Here is a 24,473-nt window from a genome sequence, read left to right as displayed (position 1 = left end):
GGCATAGATAGATTACCACTTTGCTGACAGTGATGGATTGTTACGATACGATGGGTAGATATTTTAATTGAAAAAAAATGCAAAAATTAAAAAAAGAATATTAACTTTCACTATAATAATAGGGGTTAAAGTATGAAATTGCCGTTCTATTGTAATAGGTACTTCGAATTGACATAGGAACCTTCATGGTTTGAGTTTTTGAGTGAAACTTTTTTCAAATGGTATCTGTGAGCACCTTTTTTTTAAAATGTACAACTTCAGCTTATACAAGAAAGCTGGATACTTCAAAAATTCGAGTGATTTTTGAATACGAGTTCCGACGCGGAACTAACGCTGCAGAAGCAGCTCGCAATATCAATCTTTCGTTTGGAGATGGGACTGCTAATGAACGCACCGTGCGATTTTGGTTCAAACGCTTTCGTGATGAAAATTTTGATTTGAAGAACGAACCACATGGAAGATGGCCGACACATGTGAATAACAATGAATTGAAAGAGATGATGGAAGCCGATCCGAGCCAGGAATTAGCGGCATGGTTTAACGTTACCTTACCTACAACATTGACTTATTTGCGTCAAATCAATAATTTTTTTTTTAATGAAAAATGCGTGCATCATGCTTTGACTGATCTGCAGAAAGAAACGCGTGTTGAAACTTGTGTTGCCTTGTTGAATCGATACAGAAATGAAGGAATATAGGATTGAATTGTGACATGTGATGAAAAGTTGATTCTTTACGATAACCGTAGGCGGAAAATGCAATGGCTGACCCCAGGTCACGGTGTGGCTATTTTGTTGTAGTTTTAAATATTCTAACATCGTTTTTATGTTGTACTGAAATCTATGAGTCCTGGTCACTTGAAATGAAAGTATAATCGTTGTAATGGTTGTCCTAGCATCCCATCACCCAGCTAAACTGGAATGGAAGATTGTGTCGCTGCTGAATTAGCCCGCCGAATAGTTCTGGCCAATAATGCGGCCTCTTACCAGTAAATACAACTTGGCGTTGAAACAATACCCTAACAATAATAATGAAATAAAAATGAAACCCGCAAAATTATAATTTGTGTAATTACTGGTGGTAGGACCTCTTGTGAGTCCGCGCGGGTAGGCACCACCGCCCTGCCTATTTCTGCCGTGAAGCAATAATGCGTTTCGGTTTGAAGGGTGGGGCAGCCGTTGTAACTATACTTGAGACCTTAGAACTTATATCTCAAGGTGGGTGGTGCATTTACGTCGTAGATGTCTATGGGCTCCAGTAACCACTTAACACCAGGTGGGCTGTGAGCTCGTCCACCCATCTAGCAATAAAATAAAAAAAAAAACCAAGGAACGGTGCTGCCAATTCTCGGGTGAATGGTACTTCTTTGGGACTGCAATACAACCTGAGAGAGGAAATGGCGCCTCTCATTAACCAGCGAATGAAACCATCACATGAAAGCTTACCAAGTAAGTATGGTAGTGATTCTAAGCTTACTTTTCAATTTGAAAAAGCTGGCATGTGTCCAATAACAAGGTCAAAATTTATCTAACCAATTGATACAGATACATTAATGTTAACACATTATCATCTGTCATATATAAAACATTTGAATGACAAAGAAATGTGACATTCATTAAAAAATAATTTAACAAAAGATAAAGTTGGTTTTATTTCTCTCAATCCGTATCTGAATTTTCATTACCTACCATAGGCTAGTTTCCCATACAATGGTTCCGCCCCTGTAACCCTTAATGCGTAATTGCCAGTTGCATAGGAGGAATTCTGGGCTTAAACCAGCTCTCAGTTTGCATTTCAAGTCCAGTCTGTAGACACACCTGCAAGTTAGTTTTGGTAATATTACTTCTAAATTAATCTTAATGATACGAGGACATATCGTTGTATAATAAAATCATATAATATATGTACATATCAGTACGTACATATTGCGATTGCTTTTATTCGGATACAGTAAAAATGGACGAATACTTTATATATTTCATATAAATTTAAAATATATTTACTTTGGCATACGCGGAAGAACGGTTTCTTTCCTAAATCCTAATAAAGTCAGAGATCAGAAACCCGACCCATTTGCTATTCTCATGTAATAAAGGTGGACCGAGAGATCTACCTAAGATGGCCATGATTAGCCAAAATACTCCTTTGTCACCTGATGTACGCTCTAAATCACGAATCTATTTTTGTTTTATTTCTACTTTCAGACACATTTCGATGTGGCCATGGCGTTCTTTATCAGAAACAAAATGCTTGGGTTAACAATAACTTTGAACACTTTATCATGGGCCGGATTAATAATGCGAGATCAATACACGAAGACTCAAAGGATCATCGTCAGAGTGTATGGGTGGCTGGTTTTCCTGTATTTATTTGGTGCGTAACATATTACATACAATGACATTCTAAAATGATGATTGCTTAGATGGATGGACGAGCTCACGACCCACCTGATGCTCAACACCAGGAGGGTCGTGAGTGGTTAGCGGAGCCCATAGGCATCTACAACGTAAATGCCGCCACCCACCTTAAGACATGAGTTTTAAGGTCTCACTTTTAACAGAACAACGGCTGCCCCGCCCTTCAAACCAAAACGCATTACTGTACCTTTGCGGGCTCACAAGACGTTCTACCACCAGTAAAATTACTGGGTTTTTTGGAACGAAGTTCCTTATCGCGCGTTGTGAAAGGGGGCTAGACGGAAAAAATCTTACGAAAAGTTGTCACGACACTTTTTAGATCCGTCATTCTGACCAATCAACGTGTAGGCGCTTATCGCGTGACATTGCTCGTATCCGATTGGTCCGCGTAATGAGTACAGTTTCTCGAGATAGCGTTTCAACAATAGTAATTTAGTTCATAGTATTGTTTTTTTCTTCTTCGTAATGCCGTAATTTATTATTATAAATTTAAAAAAAAATTACAATTCCTTCACTAATTAATCGAAAGGAACTTCGTTCCATCCGGGTGTCCCTTGACACCTCTGAAGTTTTTTTATTTTATTGCTATGATGGTTGGACGAGCTCACTGCCTACCTGGAGGAAGTGGTTACCGGAGTATATAGACATTTACAACGTAAATGCGCCACCCACCTTGAGATATAAGTTCTAAGGTTTCAGTATAGATACAACAGCTGCCCCACCCTTCAAACCGAAACGCAATACTGCTTCACAGCAGAAATAGGCAGGGTGGTGGTACGGACTCACAAGAGGTGCTACCACCAGTAATTAGACAAATTATAATGTTGCTGGTTTGATTTTTATTGCACGTTGTTATTCCTTCACCGTGGAAGCCAATCGTAAGCATTTGTTAAGTACGTATTTCATTGGAAAAATTGGTACACCGAAGAATCGCTACATACGAATGCACCAAACGTCTTATCCTTTAGGCCACGACGACTCCAAACGAGTATCATCATCATCATCATCTTAGGCCTTACAGCCCAGGGTGGGCCTTAGCCTGGTCCAGTATGTCTCTCCAGACTGCTCTGTTCAGGGCTTTCTCCTTCCAATTCCCGACACCGATAACCCAAACGAGTGTGTTCGTGTACAACTGTGACCAGCTCAGGAATAACAAGCCCCTTCTAAGTCGTTCACTATTGTTAGAGTGGCTGTACTTGTAGTTGCCAGTAGTCTTTAGTACACCTTTTACTTTACATCTTTCACTACGATCTTCGCCATTTCTGGAAAATTGCTGCATTACGCGACCACTGCACCATGTATAACAACAATGTTGATGAAGTAGCTACCATTAATTTCGGGTTCGAGGCTCCGTTCGCTCAAAAAACTAATGATAAACTTGTAGAGTCAACCGGAGATTATACATATTATTATTTTTACGCGCTGGGGTTCGGGATAAATAAAAATTCTACCGACGTACAAATGAAAACTGTACGAGTATTAGCACTTGAACACTCACAAAATACTTTAAAATTCTTAATTAACTTCTTCCGCTTCGCTTGAGCTGAACCGTCCAATGTTTCGCTTCGAGTAGTTCCGATTACTAACTGACTTCATGCCATCTCTGCTACGCTTTTATAGTCGATACGACATCACTATATTCAACGAGAACATTCTGGGCAAGTCGAGTAGCTTCGATGTGTGTTTCCGCAATCTGACAATAGATGGCGTTGTACTTCTCGAGCGTTTTCGACGTTACTAGTTCCTTTGATATTTGTTTCGGCTATTCGGCGATAGATGGCGTTACTCTTACCGGCGTAGCAATATTTTGGGTAGTCAAAATTTTTTGTTGCCATTGTAGGTAGACGAGCATATGACCCATCGTACGGTTATTAATCACCATCGCTCATGGATATTAGTAATGTCAGGCAGCTGCCCTTTGTAGCCAAGTCATACTGCCCACTGCGGCCTTCTCATCCCATACAAATCCGCTGACACTCTCGACAAGTCCACCTAGACCCGGTGTCGGTGCGAGCGAGTGGCATCCAAGTACGGATCAGGCGATACCGGATGGATCCAAACTGGGACAAAAAAGGTTCGACAAAAACCATGGCCACGGGACCACACCCCTCAACGCTAGTCACTGTTACTGGTCACTGGTGATCTATTGGAGCTGGAAGACGCCGTAGTCCAAAACAAAATCATAGGAAATTTGAATGGGAAGGTCTGTAGATTTTGAAACCCAAATAAAATCGTTTGTTTACATAAGCACCGCGTTTGCATAGCCATATACAAAACTCGAGTACACAGTCAGCTACCTCTTGGATATACTCACGCAGTGTCGCGATCTCTATCTAAGTTGTATGGATGCAATCTTTGTAAGCTGATCATATCCGTGGGTAATACCAGTTAACATATTATTTTCTAAGCAGTTGCTGCAACTTACGTACAAATCGCGGACCTTATTGACATCTGGGGTGACCTTGATCTCATGGCGGAAACATCTTTGCTTCTCTTTATGGAATTAGCAGTGATTTCTAAGATTTTAACGTTAATATTCAAATACGATAAAATAATGGAGATCATCAATGGAACTGAAGACATATTGTGTTCTGAAAACAGATTGGAAGGCCAAAAGATTATCGCGAGGTACGCATATTATACTCTAATTACAATGAACAGGCAACTATTTTTACGACCTTATTATTATTACTATACTATTTTCTGATCATTATCGAAGTTCTGTGAGTGTAAAAAGGGTGTTATTAGAAATTCATACCGCTCATTGGCTGGTTCACAAAATTCGACTAGAAATCGGAAATATTTGTGTCGAAACTTTGAAGAATAGGTTTTTAAATTTTTATTATAGTCTCCTGCTTCAAATGTTCCAGAGTAACGCTTTTTGGCATGACGGTGCCAAACTTAAGTAGGCGCCATCCTTATCATGGTCCTTGTTAGCAGTGGGGCTACGACTAGTTTCGATCATCCAGCGACTTACCAATACTCCTCATTGACTGATGGACTGCCTGGAAGGGCCGCGGAGATTCAAGTCTCTGTAAAAACCCTTATATTTCCAATTTATCCATTATCTAATGGATGATGGATGTAGCATAGGCTACCACGGAGAAAGTCCATTTATGGCTATTAGAGGTCGTGACTATGATGCTATGCTACGTATTCATGAGCCCATTTTTACCGTATTTATTCTTTGGGTACTATATAAAAAAGTATCAGCTAGTTATCGTACAGAACTTCAACATTTGAGTCACTAAGTTTGTCGAGTCTGTTGCTTTCCTAGCGAAATGTCTGGTCACCGTCCTCGCCGAACCCGTCGCTTGCGACGAAGGGTTCGACGAGTAAACTAACCCATAGATACAGCCCACTGAGTAAATCGCCGGATCTTCTCAGTGGGTCGCGTTTCCGATCCGGTGGTAGATTCTGCGAAGCACTGCCCTTGCTAGGGCCAGTGTTAGCAAAACTCCCGGTTTGAGCCCCGTGAGCTCACCTACTCTCCTCTCAAGGCTATCAGCTTAGATAGGAAAAAAAGTCGCATAAAATGAATACATCAACATCCAAAAACTATGGCGCTAAAGCTGTTTCAACAATTAAGTATATTCCATTATTAAACGAGTTTCATTTTACTGCTCAGTTGATTGAAAGCATTTTTTTCCAGTATCGATAAAGAGACGACCCGGTTTTTTCAGTATTACACTTCGTCTGTTATTTTTACGACTTTTTTCTGGTTCTTGGGTGAGCATAGCAGCACATTTTTTATTCGAGCTAAGTGAGTAATATTTATTTTTTGTAAGTAACTATAAAACAGTTTGTGTAAGTATGAGTAATGTCCTGAGCTCTGGCGGAGTGGTTCAGATTTCCTTGGAGGAAGCGATAGGTACGGTCCATTACTGTTATACCACATCCATAGCCCCCTCCCCTAACTTAAGTAGCTTAGCATTTTTAAAGTATTGTGTTGTATATTTCATACTTTATTTGATAAAATTTAATTAGTTTACATAGCAGTGGGGCCCCATTTTTTTATTTGCCCCGGGGCCCTTTGTTACCTAGCTACGCCACTGCTTTTGACGCCTCTACGCGGGATCTAGTGGTAATATATCGATGCGTAGAAGACATAATTTCTTATTTAGATTATTCGTCGACAATCCATAAAGTTTCTCGCTGGATCTTCTCAGTGGGTCGCGTTTCCAAACCGGCTGTAGATTCTGCGAAAGACTGCTCTTGCTTGGGCTTCTTCTTCTTCATCGTTCCCTCACCGCTGAAGATCGCGATCACGTGTGACTTTCCTCCATAGTGTTCGGTCATGGTTCGCATGGACCGCATAGTATACGACCAATCGCTTTCTTAACCAGATCTGAGCATATAGCTGGTGTTCTGCCCACGGCGCGCTTGCCTTCTTTCTATGCGACCCAAAATTATGAGCTTCTCTAATTTCAAGAAGAAGCTCAAATCACGTTCTTGGCAGATCGTAGAGAGCCTTTTTGGGTGGTTAGGTCTATTAAAGTAGAGTCGTTAGTTCTCATGGCAGTCCATGGTATTCGGAGCATCCTCCACCACACCCAAATTTCAAAGGAATCGATATTTTTGCCATCGCGACTTTTCATGCACCATGTCTCTGCTCCGTAGATATGGAAAAGACCAGTGCCCGCACCAAGCGCACTTGGGTTTTATATTTTGGTTTGGGCTAGTATTAGTAAATTCTCTGAGTTTAACCCGTGAATTCACCTATCCGTCCACGTAACTGCTAGTATACAACTACCATCTTAGGCTACCTGTACCTGTAGGCTAGGCCGTATGTATGTATACCAGCCAGAATAGGTGAGGAAAAAAAATAGTTCCGGTAAAGCTGACGTTTGCTAATACCGAAATCACTAATAATAATTACCGTGTAATATAAAATATCAATCATTATATCATAAAGCAACATCATGACGTATTTTTCCTTCTATTTAAGATACCCGTTTAATGAACTGAAATCACCGGGCTATGAGTTTGCACTTATACATCAGGTAAGCAGTACTTGTTTGTAAGCATTCTGGTTCCTTAGATAAGGGGTATTTAGTGGTTAGTTTTACCTGGTGTTTATTGGTTTCCGGAGCTCACAGACCGCAAAACTTGAAAACCTCCACGCACCTTGTGACATGAGATCGAAATCTCAATTGTATTGTATAATAGCTGTGGCGCCCTACAAACCAGGAGGCAAGATTGCTTCGCAGCAGAAATATGCAGGATCGCGTAAACTAAACGTAACCCGTGCAGGCTACATATAGGTACTACCCTATAGTTTCGAACGTCGGATCTACACAAAAGCTCACAAGAAAAACATGTCAAACATCAGACGATAACATTCGAAGTACCGATCCAACAGAAGGATCTACATTAAATTCGATAACGTACCGTCCACTAAATTTGCGTTAATTACTAATTATGAACTATTAGATAATATTTATTATATATTATTTATTAAACAAACGACAAGCTTCGTTGTATTTGAATACGGCAAATTTCGGCTGTGGCTTTGGACCTCAAGATTTTTCAAAAGTGCCAATACAAATGTAAATTTTATAGTATGAAAATTAAATAATGGGGGACAAAAAACACAGGCTCATCTGACCTCTAGCTATGATTTCCGGTACCAAGGGAACCAGAGACTAATATACATGCTTAACATAAGTAAGTCTTCTTACATTGGTATTAAACGTTGAAAGAGAGCCAGCAGACCAATTCATAACAGGAATGCATGCCCAAAGGAGGGCTTCAGGCATAAATCATACAAGGAGCCCACGACTCTCGACGTAGCTGTCAGGAACCCTATATACTCAAATTATCCAAAAGTTAAAATCGAAACAAAGCAAGGTACAAATACATATTTAACTTATTAGACTTTCTTTGCTCAGTGCATGATGATGGTATTCACGGGGTATTTTGAGTTCAATATTAATATCTTCTTCGCATCGGTGGTCGCAGGCTGCCGTTGTAGACTAAAGCTAGTGGCTTTGTCGCTACGAAATATCTGCATCAATATACCGGTGAATAAAAAGGTAATCATCAATGATTTCTTTAATAGGTTAAATATTAATAGGTCGACATTTTCATGATTATCAATTTTCTTGTAGAATCTCATCACACCAGAAGAAGAAAAACTCATTACAGAAAGGCTTCACTGTGCTATTTCGCAACATAAGTATGCTCTGGACGCAGCGGAGGACGTTAAGCATTGTTTATCCAAAGTACTTTTGGTGCAACTCACGGTATCCATTGTGATCATCTGCACTACGGCATATCAAATGGCTGTGGTAAGAATACTGTACTGGTGGCAGGGTATGTTGCGATCGAGCCTTATCCTATTTTTTTTATTTCCTTACTAATTAAATGGTGCGATTTTTTCGCGAAGGATTAAAAGCAACGCTCTGACCAAGACAAGCCGCTATTTTATAACTCGTTCGTGGTCGTCAACGCAACTTATTTTATTCATGTGCTCACATAACTATACTCTACTAGAGGTCCCACAGTAGTCGAAATTCGACTATAATTAATTGGAATTGTAAGTTTATACACTATTATGATTGTATTTTATACTTCTAAAATCAAAAAATTCTCCAAAACTACACTATAAAAAATATTAACAAAGACAAACAATATTTAATCTATTCTCAATTTGACAACAGACGTCAAGAACAAAAGTTTGACAATAAATAGTATGCATGCGTGTGTGCGTCAAATACATGGTATGTAGTGTGTGTAACGATTTCTTTATTGATTTAATGTATCTTTTATGCATTAATTAAAAAAAATATTAGCATTGTGCACTTCTTCTCTATATTCTCTATAAGTGTGGAAAATTTCATACTCCTGCGGCCGCGCAATTTTCGTAAAAAGGGATACAAAGTTTTTGCTTCACGTATTAATATATAGATTCCAATTACGAAGTCCCTTTTGACGCTTCTTAGAACGTGACTCTGCACGTTTCGCTTAATTTGAAATAATATTTATTTTTTGTTCATGGTCGTACTTAAACATAATTTAAAAAATACACAATCAATCTAAATCGTTATACAATTAATTCACACACACAATAACATAATAATAACATCGGTCTCATGGGACTTTGTAATTGGAATAGAGTATAAATAAAAAAAATCTGTAAGGGCTCAAAGCAAACAAACATCTAGAATCCAAAAAGCGTAATAGCTTAATACTGTATAATCTATTATATGTATGTATGTGTGTATATATGTATGTATGTATATGTATATGTGATTTTGTATGTATGTATATCGTCGTCGCCTAAAGGATAACACGTCCGGTGCATTCGTGTTGAAGCGATGCACCGGTGTTCGAATCCCGCAGGCGGGTACCAATTTTTCTAATGAAATACGTACTCAACAAATGTTCACGATTGACTTCCATGGTGAAGGAATAACATCGTGTAATAAAAACCAAACCCGCAAAATTATAATTTGCGTAATCACTGGTGGTAGGACCTCTTGTGAGTCCGCGCGGGTAGGTACCACCACCCCGCCTATTTCCGCCGTGAAGCAGTAATGCGTTTCGGTTCGAAGGGTGGGGTAGCCGTTGTAACTATACTGAGACCTTAGAACTTATATCTCGAGGTGGGTGGCGCATTTACGTTGTAGATGTCTATGGGCTCCAGTAACCACTTAACACCAGGTGGGCTGTGAGCCCGTCCGTCCATCTAAGCAATAAAAAAAAAAAATATATATATATATATATATATATATATACTTTTTTTTGTATGTATTCGTAACTTAATATAAATTTCATTGCACCTACCACTATTTACTCTGCACTACCTTTGGTTGACTGGTAGAGAATGCCTTAAGCATTAAGTCCGCCAATGTAAATTTTACATGAAGTGTAATAAATAAATAAATAAATAAATAAATAATAGCCTTGTTCAAACTATTCCTTCTGATTTCAACTTGAATTTGGTTTTAAAGTAATCCACTCAGTACGTTGTAGATCATCTACATAAGTGATTCTCAGGTTTAATTCAAGTCAATGCAGGTTAAAATCATTTTTACTAAACCATCGACTATTAAGGAGTGGTTCACCTTAATGCATTTACTTAATTTCGTTCCGTCCACTTATATTTTCAATATATTTCGCTATTTGTTTCAGAACAAATCAACTGATACTATACAAAAATTATCAATGGCTGGGTATTTACTCGGAGCGTCATTTGAAGTTTTTTTATTCTGCTTTCAAGGACAGTCTCTTAGTAACGCCGTACGTCCTTGGTTAATTATCATTGTTTAGTTAAATTAATTTCAAACAGACAATAACTTAATTTTTTGTCATGAGCAGAGTGAAGATATTGCGGACGCGGTATATGAATGTCCATGGTACACCCTCACTCAGCCCTTGAAACGGACACTGTTAATAATCATGATGCGAGCACAGAGCCCCGCCATACTCACGGCGGGGGGATTCGTGACCTTGGACATAACCGAATATATGGCGGTTAGTTTTTGATCTTTGATAACACACAGAACAAAATGAAAGTATGTCCGAAAATTCTTATCCCAATAAACCAAAAAAAAACATATACGATAATTCTAAGGAAGGCTCTGCTGCTCTGAGGAATTGTTTGAGATTATCTCATCATCTCGTTTGTACCATCGCACCGCCCGCCACCGGAGTAGAGATCATCCATACTAGCTCTGGCGCCACTGCGTTCATCCACAGTGCGTTTCCACAGATATTTTTTGCCACTTACCAATGAGCTGCTTTGGAATGAGCTCGACTCCACGGTAGCGCTATAACTTGTCTTCAAACGAGGCTTGTGGAGAGTACTTAACGGTAGGCAGCGGCTTGTTTCTGCCCCTGGCATTGCTGAAGTTTTTTTTTTCTCACAGCCTTCCTGGTGTTAAGTGGTTACTGGAGCCCATAGACATTTACAACGTAAATGCGCCACTCACCTTGAGATGTAAGTTCTAAGTTCTCTGTCGGCAAAATCGGGTGATTGGGCCTCATCGTGGCACTCAATAAATCCGAGGCCATGTGGTTCCACAGGCCCCGGAGAGTGCCACCTATCGATGCCTATATTGTGTTTGGAGGCGTCCGTATTGGTGTCGGGGTGCAGTTGAAGTACCTCGGCCTCATTCTGGACAGTCGTTGAACCTTCCGTGCTCACTTTCAGATCCTGGTCCCTCGTTTGTGGGGGCCGGCGCGTTAAGCCGGCTTCTGCCCAACATGGGGGGCCTGACGAAGTGACACACCGTCTCTTTCGAGGCGGCGTGTGTACTGGCTGGGACGCCGCCTTGGGTCCTGGAGGCGGAGGCGCTCGCCGCTGACTATCAGTGGCAGGCTGACCTTCGTGCCCGGGGCGTGGCGCGTCCTAGCCCCAGTGTGGTTGGAGCGCGGAGAGCCCAATCTCGGCGGTCCGTGCTGGAATCATGGTCCAGGCGGCTGGCCGATCCTTCGGCTGGTCGTAGGACCGTCGAGGCGACCTTATGGACTGGGTGAATCGTGACAGAGGATGCCTGACTTTCCGGCTCACGCAGGTGCTCACTGGGCATGGTGGCTTCGGTGACTTCCTGCACCGGACCGGAGCCGAGCCGATGGCAGAGTGCCACCATTGTGGTTGCGACTTGGACACGGTGCAGCACACGCTCCTCGTCTGCCCTGCATGGAAAGGGTGGCGCCGTGACCTCGTCGTAAAAATAGGAAACGACTTGTCGAGTGTTTTGTGGCATCGATGCTCGGCGGCGACGAGTCGTGGAAGGCGATGCCTGACTTCTGCAAGTGCGCCATCTCGCAGGAGGCGGCGAGGCGCGTGAGAGAAGCACAAGCCCGCGGCCGTCGAGTGGGGGCCAGGGAGGCGGATTTCGCCCAAGCCCTGGCCCTCTAAGTGTTTCGGGTACCCCTCATATGTCGGTCCGGGGGTCGGCGAAGGGGACCGGCGAAGGGGACCTAAGAAGACGACATGCAAGCTGCTCTGCACGCGTTTTACGTAAGAGCATCCGGGTGATGGAAGGCCCCCTATCCTCAACCCACGCTGGTTCTGACCCAGCGCGGTATTCCGTAGGATAACCCATTCTATCCGGCGTCATCTAGGCGGGCTCCGGATAGCCTGCCGACCGAGAGGGCTGGTGGTCGTGGCGCCGATGACCGCCGGTCCGGCGTCCCGAGGGGGGGATCATCCATCATCCCATCAGGGAGAGATATGCTCCGCACTAAACGCTTCACTTTTCCCCCTTTGCCTTTTCATGAGTTCTGTCTCATGAGAGGTTCGAACGTGGGTTGTTGAGCGACAGGAGGTTTTAGTCGGCTCGACTCCGACATGCCCCGCCCTCCATCCCCAGGGGAGGACGGAAGTCGAGCGATTTAATCTTGACCAAAAAAAAAACGCATCCACTTACGACAAAAACAGTTTGTTTCAGAAACATGTTTAATATGTATGTGTTTTGAATGTATCTAAAAAGCATTATATTTTACTAGAATTTATTTTTTTGCTTGTAGCAGCATAGTATAAGTTATTACATATTATGTTACAAATTAGATGGAATTCATCTATTCTAATCAAGGTAAAAAAAAATTGTGCATTTTTTATTAATAGATATTAGTAGATTACAACGAAAATACAATACCATTCCATGAAACGTTAATATTGCGTGAATACTATAAAGAGCAATTTTTTTTGCCCAAGTTGGCAGACGGTCATACGGCCCACCTGATGGTGAGTGGTTATCGTCGCTCATAACCATTCAACATCTGGTGGGCCGTATCGGTCATCGCTCATGGACGTCAGCAATGCCAGTGGCAGAGCCAAGCCGCTGCCTACAATATTTTTTACAAAGTTAGCCAATCCATCTGCGGTGCTGGTGCAACTACTACAATTTCCTACATAAGTAAAAAGCAATGGAATGATTGCGAAACAATTCATGACATGCAGCCTAATATTCAAAATAAATATTTTACTGAATTTACATGACTCCAATCTAATTTATTTTACCGAAATTACTTCTGAGTACTCTAAAAAAAACATTGTCATTATCCAACATAACGCCAACAACATAATTTGCATAAACAATTACAATATGTATTCAAAGTATTAATAATGTTAACCATCATATCCACTATCGGTGCTTTTAGGTGCCTTAAGCACCGGTCATCGTTCCCGTCAAACCCGTCGCTTGCGACAAAGGGCTCGGCGAGTAAATTAACCCATAGACACAGCCCACTGAGTTTTTCGCCGGATCTTATCAGTGGGTCGCGTTTCCGATCCGGTGGTAGACTCTGCGAAGCACTGCTTTTGCTAGGGTTAGTGTTAGTGTCGTCGTCGGGCTTGAACCCCGCGAGCTCACCTACTAATTCTTTGAATCTAGTATAACTCCTCGAGGTCACTAGAATAGATAGGAAAAAAAGTCGCCTCAAACCCGAAAATATCAATTCGGGATCGTTCTCAACAATTTCAAATTTCGCGAAGCACTAAGCAGCGAATTTTGACAAAAGACCTCTCTCTACCTTCATGAGTACAAAATTCAGCTTACTCAGAAGCTTAAACCAGCAGACCATGGAAAGCGGAGGCAGTTCGTTCAATGGGTGATGGAGCAATAGTCCAAGGGTGGGCCCTAAAATCCTTGGGCCCGCGGTCTGCTCACAACACCATGCAGATCGTTGAGTCTCACATACCCCGCGCGCCCCTTTTGCGCGGGGGCCTCGTAGGAGGTACGGCCCACTACCAAAAAAAAAAAAAAAGGGGGAAGGGCCGCCAGACGTCACGTATTTTCTGACGAACGAAATGTGGCCGATTGTGTAGTGTAAGTATGTACTAAGAACGCTAGCCTCTCTTACAGTTGACTCATATCAATTAATTATTAATATTAAAAGAAAATCAGTTAAAAATTAAATAATCCGGTAAATAAGCAGGTAATTAAAAATTAATTTGTAAAAAAATGCTCAGTTGACTACCACTATTCTTGAATTTTATCCTCCCGGCTTAAAAAAATTATATAAATATAATTAATTGGTGGTGAAGTAGTCAGCGCTCCTGAATGTTGCGCCGAGGGTCGTAGATTGGATTCCCACGTCGGGGAAGCATTAGCGTTTGCTCTTTGTCTGGGTGTTTATTATCTATGTATGTATATGACTGATTCTATTGTTTCTGTTACGGCCAGTACACGGTCGCGGTTCTTCTCGATACCGAGAAGGCCTTCGACCGTGTGTGGTCCGAGGGGCTGGTTCACAAGCTGCGGGACGTGGGTGTGCCGCTCGTCCATGTGAGATTGCTTGGGTCGTACCTGAAGGGAAGATCCTTTTTTGTCGCGGCGATATTCTCCTCAGGAGCAGCCGCTCAAACAACTTGCCCACGTGAGAAAGCGAGGATGGTAGCTGTAGAGCTTTTTCCTATCCTTGCCGGGCTTAGACAGGATAATGATCTTGCCCAACTTCCAGGTTCCAGGGAAGTGACCTACCTGGAGAATGGTCCGATCGTTAAACAATTGTGACATTGCTGATACGATTGAGGGCGAAAGGTTAGTAAGAGCAGGAGGTGTGATACCGTCCTCGCCAGGGGCTTTGCGCCTTTTCATCGACTTGGTGAGATGGCGCACTTCGCTGGAAGTGACTACTTCCTCATCCCCCAGTTCAGCCCTCGGCGAGTCCGATTTGAGGAAACGGAGTACGCCCTCTACCGCCTGTTGATGGAACGCGTTAGCAAGGACTTTGGCGCCAACCTGCGGTGTAAAACAACTACGGTAACAGAAGCGATGGAGGGGGCCATTATACGGTCCTACGACTGGTTCAGCAGCCCCCCACCCTCCTAGGAGTCTCCCCGGAAGGTTTGTACCTTGGTCGCCAGCTCCTCCTCCAGCCGGTTGGGGTCGCGCTTTATTCTGGGACATCTAGTTGTCGCCCAGAGCTTCCTTAATGCCCTCTTCCGACGAATCATCATCTAAAGATGCACCGGGAGTCCTACTCTGGGCGCCCCGCTGGGTACCAGAGTTGTCGCTTGGTCTAAGGCTTCCCTGATGATGTTGACGAGGCGGGATGCCGCTGTGTCGACCTCATTAGGGATAGACGGGTCCTGAATCGGGGATCGGTCGGCCAGTAATCTCGTTGAAAGCATCGACCTAGGGTCGACAAGCAAGTCGGCCCTAGGTCTGAGAGGGCATCACGACCTGAGTTATCCCCAGACCCACCGTGACCAAGATCGGCAGGTGTGGGGTGGTCCGGTTGGTACCGGACCGACGTTGGGACGTGCGTGGGTTCATTAGAGCTGACTACACAGTAATCCCCCCTTTTGGCATCCTCGTACAACCTCCTACCAGGCGCAGAGATGACGCGGGAACCCCACGCAACATGCTTTGCATTGAGGTCCCCCAGCACCAGCACCGGCAAGAGGTCATAGTTCGAGACTCATCTAATATCAGCCTCGGCGAAGTCAGAACCCGGAGGCTGGTATGCGACATAGATCCGCATCGCGGTCCCCGGTGCGTAGACTCCGACCGTTCTGATCAAGGTGAAAGGCAGCTGCTCCAGCTCATCGTGCACTAAATCCCTCCTGATGAGTGCCGCAGTACCCCTGCACAGGAACCCAGCAGGAGAGAATTCGTCCCTTCGGTACACGAAGTAGTTGGGCATCCTAAAGTTCTGCTGAGGCTTAAGCTTGGTTGGATCAGTTCCGGCCTTCAGGACCCTATCCCGTCGGGGTTCCAGTATATCCCACGCAGCTCTTAGCTAGCCATTGAGCTGCGCGATCAACCGGTAGAACTCCGTGAGAAGGGCCCGAAGGGGCTGGCACCCGAGGCGATCTCACGGATCATTTCTGAGACCGCCCCGGATACGTTTTCCCAGATCGCGAGCAGCCAAGCAGCGAAGCCGATTGGCTCGGGAGCCTGATGGCCACTGCACTGTCCGCGCTATGGGCGCGGGTGAGTAGAGGCTGTGGGGGCAAGTTGAAGCTTGATTCAAGACGGGGATGGAGACAGTTGGCTACGGGCTATTTCGTCGGCCACCTTCATTTCTATTTGTCCTTCCGTTCTTGATGCGGGGGTCTTGGCAGATGACGTCGAGGCCTTTAGGGCGACTTCTTCGTTTTTATCATCTGTTTTTTCTTGTTTTTCTGTTTGATTTTTCTTTTTTAACAATGTGACCGCTGGAGGTCCCATCACGGTCTGGTTCCCCTTTGAATCGGCTAGTAAATTTGAAGTCCTGGGCCTTGGCGGGTTTGCTTCTGCCATTAAATTGGAGGCAGATGGTCTTGCTTCGACCGTGCTCTTATGGGATAAGTTTGTGAGAAGTGGGGGGAGAGAAGTTTTACCCTTGCCCTTGAAGTGTTGTAAAAGTAAACCACCCGTACAGTTTAAAACACTATCAGTTTATTGTCAAAAGAAAGCACAAACACAAAGAAGGAGAAAAGAGAGCGGAGATATGAGAAACAATAACATGAAGCGACAGTATATGCTATTACAAACTTATAAGTATATTATAATTACAACCGTAAGCCAAAGTCATTCAAAAAACACAAGCGTCTCGCCTTACATCGACCAGCTGACTGACAGCGGACCGATACCAAGTGTGTCTAGATGTACATTTATTTTGTATTTGCAGTCACTATATAAAAAATCGGATCGTTTGTCCGTTCAAAATACAATTATTTATTAAAATTTAAATCTATTTGTATAATGTAATAATGTAAATGTAATAATAATAATAATAATAATTTGTCGGGCATGCCACCGTCCGGGAGAGTCTATTAGACATATTGTTTCTGGCTGTTCTCGGTTTGCTAACGGCGAGTACTTACATAGACATAACCAAGTGGCTAGGATTATCCATCAACAACTTGCTCTGAAATATGGTTTTCTTGATTCTGCTGTACCTTATTACCAATAACCTCAACCAGTTGTTGATAATGGTCATGTTACGCTCTACTGGGACCGATCTATTATCACGGATAGGTATATTGTAGCCAATAAACCTGATATTGTGATAATAGATCGATCTGCGCGTCGAGCAGTGTTGGTTGATGTCACCATTCCTCATGACGAGAACCTCGTGAAGGCAAAAAAGGCAAATTAATAAAATATTTAGACCTGGCCCACGAGACTACCGCCATGTGGCATGTTGATTCAACCATCATTGTTCCAATAGTTGTGTCGGTACACGGCTTGATGGCGAAAAGTTTCGATCAACATCTCAAGAAACTTTCGTTATCCAGCTGGGTTCAGGGCCTAATACAGAAAGCAGTTATCCTCGATACTGCACGCATTGTGAGGAGGTTTCTCACTCTGGAGTCCTAACCACTGGTGGCTTGTGTCGTAGACACCGCCATCAGCGGCAATCTATTTATATATAGTGTTTTTTTAAAATTGTATTTTTAATATCTTTTTTAAAAAATATTATGTAACTAATAAGATTTTAAATAAATATAAATAAATAATAATATTATTATGTTAATAATTTTTAACATGCTACACCCTTATTGTCCGACTATAGTCACTCGTATTTATAGTAGAAAGTAAGGGTAGATTAGTCAATAATTGTTATGAACATTCCGATAGAGGCACCCGTCACGCGCGGACGTGCTCATCGACCACTCGATCGCCCGGCCTTTGTTCGCCCGGCTTTTGTTAGCCCGGCCATTGTTCGCGCGGCCTGTGTTCGTGGTACCCCCGCTAACCCCGACTCACTACCCGCTAAATATCGCGCATCGCCCGGATATACTCGACATAGCGTTATTAAAAAACGTAACTCTGCGCTTACACTCGATCGAAGTAGTTTCAGAGTTAGATTCAGACCACCGTCCCGTCGTTATGAAGCTCGGTCGCGCTCCCGATTCCGTTCCCGTCACGAGGACTGTGGTGGATTGGCACACGCTGGGCGTCAGCCTGGCTGAATCTGATCCACCATCGCTCCCGTTTAGCCCGGACTCTACCCCGTCTCCTCAGGACCGCTGAAGCCATAGACATCTTAACGTCACACATCACCTCGACATTAGATAGGTCATCGAAACAAGTTGTAGCGGAGGACTTCCTTCACCGCTTCAAATTGTCCGACGATATTAGGGAGCTCCTAAGAGCTAAAAACGCCTCAATACGCGCCTACGACAGGTATCCTACCGCGGAAAATCGTATTCGAATGCGTGCCCTACAACGCGACGTAAAGTCTCGCATTGCCGAAGTCCGAGATACCAGATGGTCTGATTTCTTAGAAGGACTCGCGCCCTCCCAAAGGTCTTACTACCGCTTAGCTCGTACTCTCAAATCGGATACGGTAGTAACTATGCCCCCCCTCGTAGGCCCCTCAGGCCGACTCACGGCGTTCGATGATGACGAAAAAGCAGAGCTGCTGGCCGATACATTGCAAACCCAGTGTACGCCCAGCACTCAATCCGTGGACCCTGTTCATGTAGAATTAGTAGACAGTGAGGTAGAACGCAGAGCCTCCTTGCCACCCTCGGATGCGTTACCTCCCGTCACCCCGATGGAAGTTAAAGACTTGATCAAAGACCTACGTCCTCGCAAGGCTCCCGGATCCGACGGTATATCCAACCGCGTTATTAAACTTCTACCCGTCGAACTCATCGTGATGTTGGCATCTATTTTCAATGCCGCTATGGCGAACTGTATCTTTCCCGCGGTGTGGAAAGAAGCGGACGTTATCGACATACATAAACCCGGTAAACCAAAAAATCATCCGACGAGCTACCGCCCGATCAGCCTCCTCATGTCTCTAGGCAAACTGCATGAGCGTCTGCTCTACAAACGCCTCAGAGACTTCGTCTCATCCAAGGGCATTCTCATCGATGAACAATTCGGATTCCGTACAAATCACTCATGCGTTCAACAGGTGCACCGCCTCACGGAGCACATTCTTGTGGGGCTTAATCGACCAAAACCGTTATACACGGGAGCTCTCTTCTTCGACGTCGCAAAAGCGTTCGACAAAGTCTGGCACAACGGTTTGATTTTCAAACTATTCAACATGGGCGTGCCGGATAGTCTCGTGCTCATCATACGGGACTTCTTGTCGAACCGCTCTTTTCGATATCGAGTCGAGGGAACCCGCTCCTCCCCACGACCTCTCACAGCTGGAGTCCCGCAAGGCTCTGTCCTCTCACCCCTCCTATTTAGCTTATTCGTTAACGATATTCCCCGGTCGCCGCCGACCCATTTAGCTTTATTCGCCGACGACACGACTGTTTACTATTCCAGTAGAAACAAGTCCCTAATCGCGAAGAAGCTTCAGAGCGCAGCCCTAGCCCTAGGACAGTGGTTCCGAAAATGGCGCATAGACATCAACCCAGCGAAAAGTACTGCGGTGCTATTTCAGAGGGGAAGCTCCACACGGATTTCCTCCTGTATTAGGAGGAGGAATCTCACACCCCCAATTACTCTCTTTAGTCAATCCATACCCTGGGCCAGGAAGGTCAAGTACCTGGGCGTTACCCTGGATGCATCGATGACATTCCGCCCGCATATAAAATCAGTCCGTGACCGTGCCGCGTTTATTCTCGGTAGACTCTACCCCATGATCTGTAAGCGGAGTAAAATGTCCCTTCGGAACAAGGTGACACTTTACAAAACTTGCATAAGGCCCGTCATGACTTACGCGAGTGTGGTGTTTGCTCACGCGGCCCGCACACACATAGACACCCTTCAATCTCTACAATCCCGCTTTTGCAGGTTAGCCGTCGGAGCTCCGTGGTTCGTGAGGAACGTTGACCTACACGACGACCTGGGCCTCGAATCTATACAGAAATACATGAAGTCAGCGTCGGAACGGTACTTCGATAAGGCTATGCGTCATGATAATCGCCTTATCGTAGCCGCCGCTGACTACTCCCCGAATCCTGATCATGCAGGAGCCAGTCACCGTCGACGCCCTAGACACGTCCTTACGGATCCATCAGATCCAATAACCTTTGCACTAGACGCCTTCAGCTCTAGGAGCAGGCTTAGGGACCTCGGTAACCGTACTCGTCGAGTTCGCCGTGCAACCTAACCCATGAATCAGCTCGCTGAGTTTCTCGCCGGATCTTCTCAGCGGGTCGCGATTCCGATCCGGTAGTAGATTCATTCGCGAAGTAGCTACTCTTGAGTTGTTAGGTCTCCTTCGGAGGCGCTCGGGTAGCTGTTAGCAAATCCCACCCCTCCTGGCTGAGCCTTTGCTCGCCCACCTGTCCTGGTGAAACTGGAAAGGCCTCCGGGCCACAAGTAATCCTTCAAACATAAAAAAAAAAAAAAAAAAAAATTGTTATGAACACCGCCTTAAACAATTGTTTACACGCATTTGACTTACAATAGTTAAACAACAACGTCAATATTAAGGAAACAGTTTAGTTAACTAAATAGTAATGTTGCACCGACATAATATTATACATTTAAATGTGTATATAAGTATGTATTTGGGACCGGATGACCGTGTGTGATTTATTCCCAGTTCTTATTATTATTTACAATGGATAATAATGAGACGTCACTATGAATAGAGCTAAGTCCGAAAATATTCGTTTTCGGAAAAATTCACGATGCATGAAATTATATTGTTTTTGTTGTTTAGCTTCGGTTTATATAAATCAATTACTTTAGATTAATTTTGTTTTTTTTTATTGCTTAGATGGATGGACGAGCTCACAGCCCACCTGGTGTTAAGTGGTTACTGGAGCCCATAGACATCTACAACGTAAATGCGCCACCCACCTCGAGATATAAGTTCTAAGATCTCAGGTATAGTTACAACAGCTACCGCACCCTTCGAACCGAAACGCATTACTGCTTCACGGCGGAAATAGGCGGGGTGGTGGTACCTACCCGTGCGGACTCCCAAGAGGTCCTACCACCAGTTAAATTAGAGATTAGTACATATTTTAATAATAAGCGTTTTATGATTCTTTTGATTGCAGCTAAAATCAATTGCAGAGATAATCAGATGCTATTGTGGTGCAACCGCTGTCTCTTTTAGCTCACCTTCACAATAGCAATTGCTACGTTATTTTACATTGAAAACAAAATTTTAATGTAACATTTATTTAACATTTCAGATAATGAAAGCATCCTACAGCTTTTTCACGGTTCTCCAACAAGTCAGCGAATAAGACAATGCATAATAACCATCTCAAGCTTTTCAAGATTTTTCTTCTCACATTAATTTAAATAATTTTATGCAATTGTGTGATCAACACCTAAACCTTTTTTTTACACTTTCTGAACAACTTAACTACGAATTTTATAAAAAAAACTAGCGACCCGCCCTCGCTTCGCTTCGGAAACATTAAAAAACACATGAAACCAAAAAAATAAAATAAAAAAAAAGTAGCCTATGTTCATCAGGGACAATGTCGGCTTCTAATGAAAAAAGATTTTTTCAAATCGGTCCAGTAGTTTCGGAGCCTATTCGGAACAAACAAACAAACAAATCTTTCCTCTTTATAATATTATATAATATAATATATAAAATATAATATATAATATATAATAATAATAATATTATAAAAAAAATATCATAATAAATGGAAATTGTCTACAAACAACAGACCTTCCAAGATCATCGTCGAGTGGAAGAGCACGATCGTTCACCATCGCCACCTTTTTGGAACAACGAGGCGAAATGGATCATCATTATCATTAATGGAACGGGAGGATTCGTAATGACGTGTTTAGGGTGACGTCGACTGTTTACCATTCGGTCACCTGTCAAAAATTAGCAAAATAAAACAATCAATAGATAAAAACCCGAGTTGACAATGTAGACGAACCTGCACACAAATACCATTATGTGCTTATCGTCTGACGGGACTCTTAGTACGGCGGGTAGTATCAGATCATCGAGCGAAAGAACACGGCCGGTCATCATCGCCACGTTTGGACCAAATAAACAGAATGCTCCGTCTACGGCCTCCGGTACCGCTGCTATAGTGCGCTGGCGCATGCGTTGCAATCACTTATAATGCAATAAACATATAAATAAGAATGAATAATAATATAAGCACACTCTTGTGTTAATACGGAGGAAAAAACAAACATCTCCGTCTAACAATTGAGGATGCGTTCGAAGTTGCAGACATTGCCCGGGAACGTCTCGGCACATCGACTGTCGGATCACGTAAGAGCTATCTAGCAGTTACTTGATCGACTGCGCTACGAAGCACCCCTGTTCCCATCGAACCACAACAAAGCGATGTGGTCATTGACACCATCGATGTTAAACTACGATGAGGAAGTTCAAGTGCCGATTTCAGCAAGTATTCAAGACTATGAGCATATAAGTAGTGCTTTGGAAGATTCTATTCAAGAATATAAGTTAGTTTTCTCCTGCTCTGGATCACGGTTACCGCGTTTATACACGTATACGTACGTCATTGGTAACGTTTCACATCTAAGGGCTTTGGAATCTATTTTAGAACCACACCTAGACTCAAGCACAGAGTGTATCTACTAGAACACACACTCATCTACTACGCTGAGGTTTGTCGTGTGTCTGAGGTTAAGTTTCCAAATTTATCGCGGACACCCTATCGATCCCCATTAAGCCACAGCGGCAGTGCAGAATTAAGAAGCGTATCGATAGTGCCAGGATACTTACAACAAAACTCTGTGCTACCAGACAGGCAATATTTGTTCACGGGTTATGCGTTTAGTCAATAAAGTGTTTGCCAAGACTCGGATTAGCCCAAACGATTAGGTACGTAGCCGTTGTACGTATAGACTTCTGGAAACATCTAGAATGTACTTGGGCGGGCCTTATTTGTCGTTGAAAGTACATGAGACATGAGCGGAACCACTTGAATAGAATTTTCAAAAGTGATCAAAAATTTATATACAGGAATTGGGTGTCTCCTCAATCCGAAGTGAATAATGGACGTCAATTAACGACGAATGTCAATTTGTCAATGAAGTGGACATGTCAACATTTTGGAGAAATATTTGGTTCAGACCCACCGGTCATTCCGTAAGTAAATAAATGCAGACTACACGAATGTGAACTGTATAAAGAGGTAGATCCAATAGATATTTCGATGCCGAACTGAAAACGTCCAGCGAGAGCGGGTCCGAAACTAATGGGCTGGACTAATCAAAGTTTTAGAGCTATTTTAAATTAACTCCATATTACGCTAAGGGTGTATCACTTGTTCATGAAAGACCCCAAATTATTTGCTTCTAAGAAACCACACTGGTTAACATTACTTAAAATAATTGGAAACTTCTGTAAAGCCATTGTGATGGGATTTGGGTTGGTAAAAGTGCTTTAAAATCTGAAAATGCACACAGAGATGAAGTTCTAAGATCTGATTGCTTACATATTATAATCAGTGTTGTCTTCAGATCTGTTTGTGAATCGGATACCTACATATATCATAATATGATACTCTTTTGTGTGGACGCAGATATGCAGCAATCGTTAAGAGAACGGTTCTTCGGCCGCGAGCAGAAACAAGATTTGAACACTTAATGGCTGGATCATGCCCATGCTCACATATTCCTTTAGCACACTAAGGTGGACACAAACAGGCTTAGACGCTCTGGCCATAAAAGCTCGGCATCCAGAATGAATCATCCATTTTCATCTGTGATGGGATTGTATGTTCCGCGGACGGAGGCGTACTATATTAAAAGCCAAATATCTACATCAGCGAAAGGTATACAGAGCTTTACAAAATATCTCGTTAAGATAAAACCAATTAGGAACTCAATCCACTGTTTTTGGTTAAAAAAAATTGGCAGAAGCCGAAGGTGTTCAGTATTACCGATCGTAATGATAAGCCTGATGATATGATAGCGACCCATCTGGTCTGCACGTGGAGCGGTATTGTTGTATATTACAATTCCTAATGGCGAGAATCTCGTGAAGGCAGAAAATATATAAAATACCTAGACATGGCTCACGAGATCATCGTCACGGAGCGTGCTATTTAAGCCATCGTTGTTCTGATAGTTGTTGGTGCACAGTTTGATAGCGAAAAGTTTTGACCAACACGTTAATCGTTCGTTGATCCAGCTACGTTAAGGACCTTGTACAGAAATTAGGAATTCCTGACAGGACCCGTTTCATGCGAAGGTTTTTCGCTCTGAAGCAATAAGAATCTAGTGGCTT

At 43.1% G+C, this 24,473-nt stretch overlaps 1 protein-coding gene across 2 annotated transcripts; it reads left to right on the top strand.

Annotated features, from left to right (window-relative positions):
- Positions 1–257: 257 nt before the first annotated feature.
- Positions 258–24,473, top strand: Or-46 (olfactory receptor 46). 2 transcript variants are annotated; one of them, XM_038016180.2, is made up of 10 exons: positions 258–1,448; positions 2,205–2,373; positions 4,829–5,045; positions 6,070–6,180; positions 7,366–7,420; positions 8,309–8,452; positions 8,528–8,707; positions 10,554–10,661; positions 10,740–10,895; positions 21,424–24,473. In XM_038016180.2, exons 1-10 carry the CDS (start codon positions 1,434–1,436, stop codon positions 21,475–21,477), a joined length of 1,209 nt encoding a protein of 402 aa, XP_037872108.2. In that variant the 5' UTR covers positions 258–1,433; the 3' UTR covers positions 21,478–24,473. The 2 variants fall into 2 exon arrangements, with proteins under 2 accessions (XP_037872108.2, NP_001155299.1); NM_001161827.1 differs by lacking the exons at positions 258–1,448; positions 21,424–24,473 and adding an exon at positions 11,939–12,214 and having other exon boundaries at positions 2,223–2,373.

This window comes from Bombyx mori, chromosome 16, assembly GCF_030269925.1.
Source record: "Bombyx mori chromosome 16, ASM3026992v2".
NCBI classification, from domain to species: domain Eukaryota; kingdom Metazoa; phylum Arthropoda; class Insecta; order Lepidoptera; family Bombycidae; genus Bombyx; species Bombyx mori.
The sequence above is the reverse complement of the archived record's forward strand: the minus strand, read 5'-3'. Positions and strand labels throughout refer to the sequence as shown.

Excerpts from the sequence above, each read along its gene's own strand:
- Or-46 (NM_001161827.1), top strand. The coding sequence starts at position 2,223 with ATGGCGTTCTTTATCAGAAACAAAATGCTTGGGTTAACAATAACTTTG. Across the intron at positions 6,181-7,365 it reads ACATTTTTTATTCGAGCTAA|ATACCCGTTTAATGAACTGA; the intron begins GTGAGTAATATT and ends CTTCTATTTAAG. Across the intron at positions 10,662-10,739 it reads GACAGTCTCTTAGTAACGCC|AGTGAAGATATTGCGGACGC; the intron begins GTACGTCCTTGG and ends TGTCATGAGCAG.